General features: G+C 25.4%; 1 protein-coding gene across 1 annotated transcript; it reads right to left on the minus strand.

The window, feature by feature from the left end:
- Positions 1-6: 6 nt before the first annotated feature.
- On the minus strand, positions 7-2,402 carry LOC100574559. The gene is made up of 5 exons (XM_008182158.3): positions 2,045-2,402; positions 1,772-1,974; positions 1,537-1,709; positions 1,263-1,434; positions 7-515 (listed from the first exon to the last, which is right to left on the minus strand). Exons 3-5 carry the CDS (start codon positions 1,669-1,671, stop codon positions 400-402), a joined length of 423 nt encoding a protein of 140 aa, XP_008180380.1. The 5' UTR covers positions 1,672-1,709; positions 1,772-1,974; positions 2,045-2,402; the 3' UTR covers positions 7-399.
- Between the last annotated feature and the right edge of the window lie 272 nt (positions 2,403-2,674).

Genomic DNA, 2,674 nt, shown 5'->3' on the forward strand with positions numbered 1-2,674 from the left:
AAATATTGCTGATAATAAAACTTTATTTTTCATAATATTTTTCTCTCTGTTTTTTAAACACTGTAGTATAACTTTGGAAAATGAACTATTTAGTTATTCAGTTTCAATTTTACATAAAATCCAAGATCCATAAAAATCTGTCATTGTTAATTGCTCATTCTGAAATTTTTTTGTATATATTTTCGTCGGTAAAAGTGCTTGGGAAATAATGTCAATTTGTTTCCATTCCGTATTATTCAAACATACTTTTTTTAATACTGAATTGTTGTTTGCCTTGTTTTGAATGAATTCTTTCAAATGTTTCATACTCTTTAACATGTCAAAGGTTGAATGCCAACATGTGAGACAGTCAAGAATAGGGCACTTAAAATTTTCTTTTTTAATTAAATAAATGTAGGTTTAATTCCGAAGTTCCCTCACCAAAATACGGACTTTGTTGAGCAATTTCTCAATGCCAGTATCTTTGAGGCTGTCAATCACAGCCAATTGTAGCATATGAGCAACACAGCGTACACCTAATTTTTTAAAAAATGTAAATATTTAGTATTATTAAATTGTTTCAAAACAATTTAGGGGAGAGTGGTATATGGTGAGAAATCAATGTTCATCGATGAAACAAGTGAAATAGTTTAGTTATGGTTAAAAGATAATGGTCAGTATATTTTGAGGTAAGAGTTAAAATTGTTAAATCCAAATATCTGTACCATCATTTTAAACCAAAAAGGTTGTCTTATTAAACGCCATTAATTTTTTTACATTCACATGATAACTAAACACACAAATGCTAACATAGTTATTGTTTTATTTTTTTATATTGTTAATCAATTTGTATATATAAAATAATTATATACTCTATCTCTATATTTTAAATATGTATTAAACAAATAACTATGGTGTTAGATTAAAATCAACGACGTTACAAAGATATAAAGTCATTGTAATTTAAAGATAAAATATTATAGTCTCCTATATTTTCTTAAGGTCCCAACAAATGTATGCTTTCAATTTTCAACATTATATTTGATTATATTAATATTATAAACAATAAACATAATATTATATTTGATTCCTTACACTATATTTAAAATTATAAACACATTATAAAAGTTAAACGTTAGTTAGTTGTTTTTTTTTTGGTATTTGCTTACTATAAAAAATAATGAAATTTGTTATTAGGAAAGTATGATCTATGAACGCAGAAGATTGTATGTTAATTTTTAATACCAAAATATTTTTTTAAGACCAAAATAAATCAATTTTACCAGTTAATATTGAAGAATCGCCAAGACTTAGAAAGGATTGAATATCAGTCAATATATCTTCAGTCTTTTCATAATCTTTATTAGTGTCATTACTATCTAGAATTTCTTTAAGCAGATCAATGATTTGTTCTTCACCAAGATCGATTATTCTATTGATTTGGTCCGTCTCACACTGTTTAAACAAATTTCAGATAAAAATAAATATTTCAAATATTTATTACCTGTTATCAGTACTGTAATTATCTGAAGAATCTGATTCAACCACATTACCTACATTATCTGATTCATCATTTAAGTCTTGTGACTGCAATTCTAAAATTTCTTTTTCAATTAAATTTAAAGCTTTAAGCATATTGGCTCCATTGTCAGACGTTATAGTGTAAACTTGATCTGGTTCAATTTTGTACATCCTCAAAACATTTAAAATTGTGTCTTTCAAATATAAACCTAAAAATAAAATATAAATGTGTGGATTGAAACATAAAATATTAAATTATAGGACATGAAACCTGTATGCGATTCAGATAGTTCGATTAACGCAAGAGTCTTAATTTAATATAATCATCAACAATATATTGCAAGTTAATCCCCAAAAATGATCTGTTAAGCCGTTTAACAGCGTCAAGTTTCAAAGAAACAAGTTTGGCTTTTGTTTGAACTTCGACACTTATGTTTTCTTTTTATGGAAATTGATTCTTCACAGACATATTTTCTAGAAATTAAAATTATAATATAAATAAAATATTAAACATATTTTTGTAATTAAGACAGAAAAAGCTTACTTAATAGAGTTTGAGTTTATACACTTTTTTTTATTTATTCCCTTCAAAACAGGATCAATAATTTTTCTTAAACCTGTATCATTTAACATGGTATATGGGCGACCATTTACGGTTACCAGTTCAGTTCTACATAAGCGTTGATTATGGTTTTCATCTCTATTTTATCAAGATTCAACTGAAACAATTTTTCGTGACCTTCTAAAATACATTTTTTTGGTAGCTGCTGACTTCTTTTTCTCTACATTTTTTAATTGCATCTCTTGATATAATTCTATGTAATTACTTAGATGTCTTTTCAGATTTGTCCCATGCTTACCCTATAAAAATAAATTTAAATAATGTGAAACTTCAGTCATTGATTTTCGAATATCATATTATATAACATGAAAAGAAAACCAAGCAAATAAATAGATACCTAGATAATAATTAAAATAAATAATTAGGTATTACATTTTCTAGGTCAATGGCCAAAATAGGTCTCTATTTCTGATGATGCAGTGAATTATTTAATTTTCCAACACACCAGTATTCCAATTTTCTTAATAAATAATTAATTCATACATCTAACAATTTAATTTTTATATAATAACAAAAATTACAATTTGTTACCTATTATAATACTACAAGTGT

The sequence above is a fragment of the Acyrthosiphon pisum genome, chromosome A3 (assembly GCF_005508785.2).
Source record: "Acyrthosiphon pisum isolate AL4f chromosome A3, pea_aphid_22Mar2018_4r6ur, whole genome shotgun sequence".
Lineage (NCBI taxonomy): Eukaryota > Metazoa > Arthropoda > Insecta > Hemiptera > Aphididae > Acyrthosiphon > Acyrthosiphon pisum.

Excerpts from the sequence above, each read along its gene's own strand:
- LOC100574559 (XM_008182158.3), bottom strand. The coding sequence starts at position 1,671 with ATGTACAAAATTGAACCAGATCAAGTTTACACTATAACGTCTGACAAT. Across the intron at positions 1,435-1,536 it reads TAAATGATGAATCAGATAAT|TGTGAGACGGACCAAATCAA; the intron begins GTAGGTAATGTG and ends TTGTTTAAACAG. Across the intron at positions 516-1,262 it reads CGATTCTTCAATATTAACTG|GTGTACGCTGTGTTGCTCAT; the intron begins GTAAAATTGATT and ends TTAAAAAATTAG.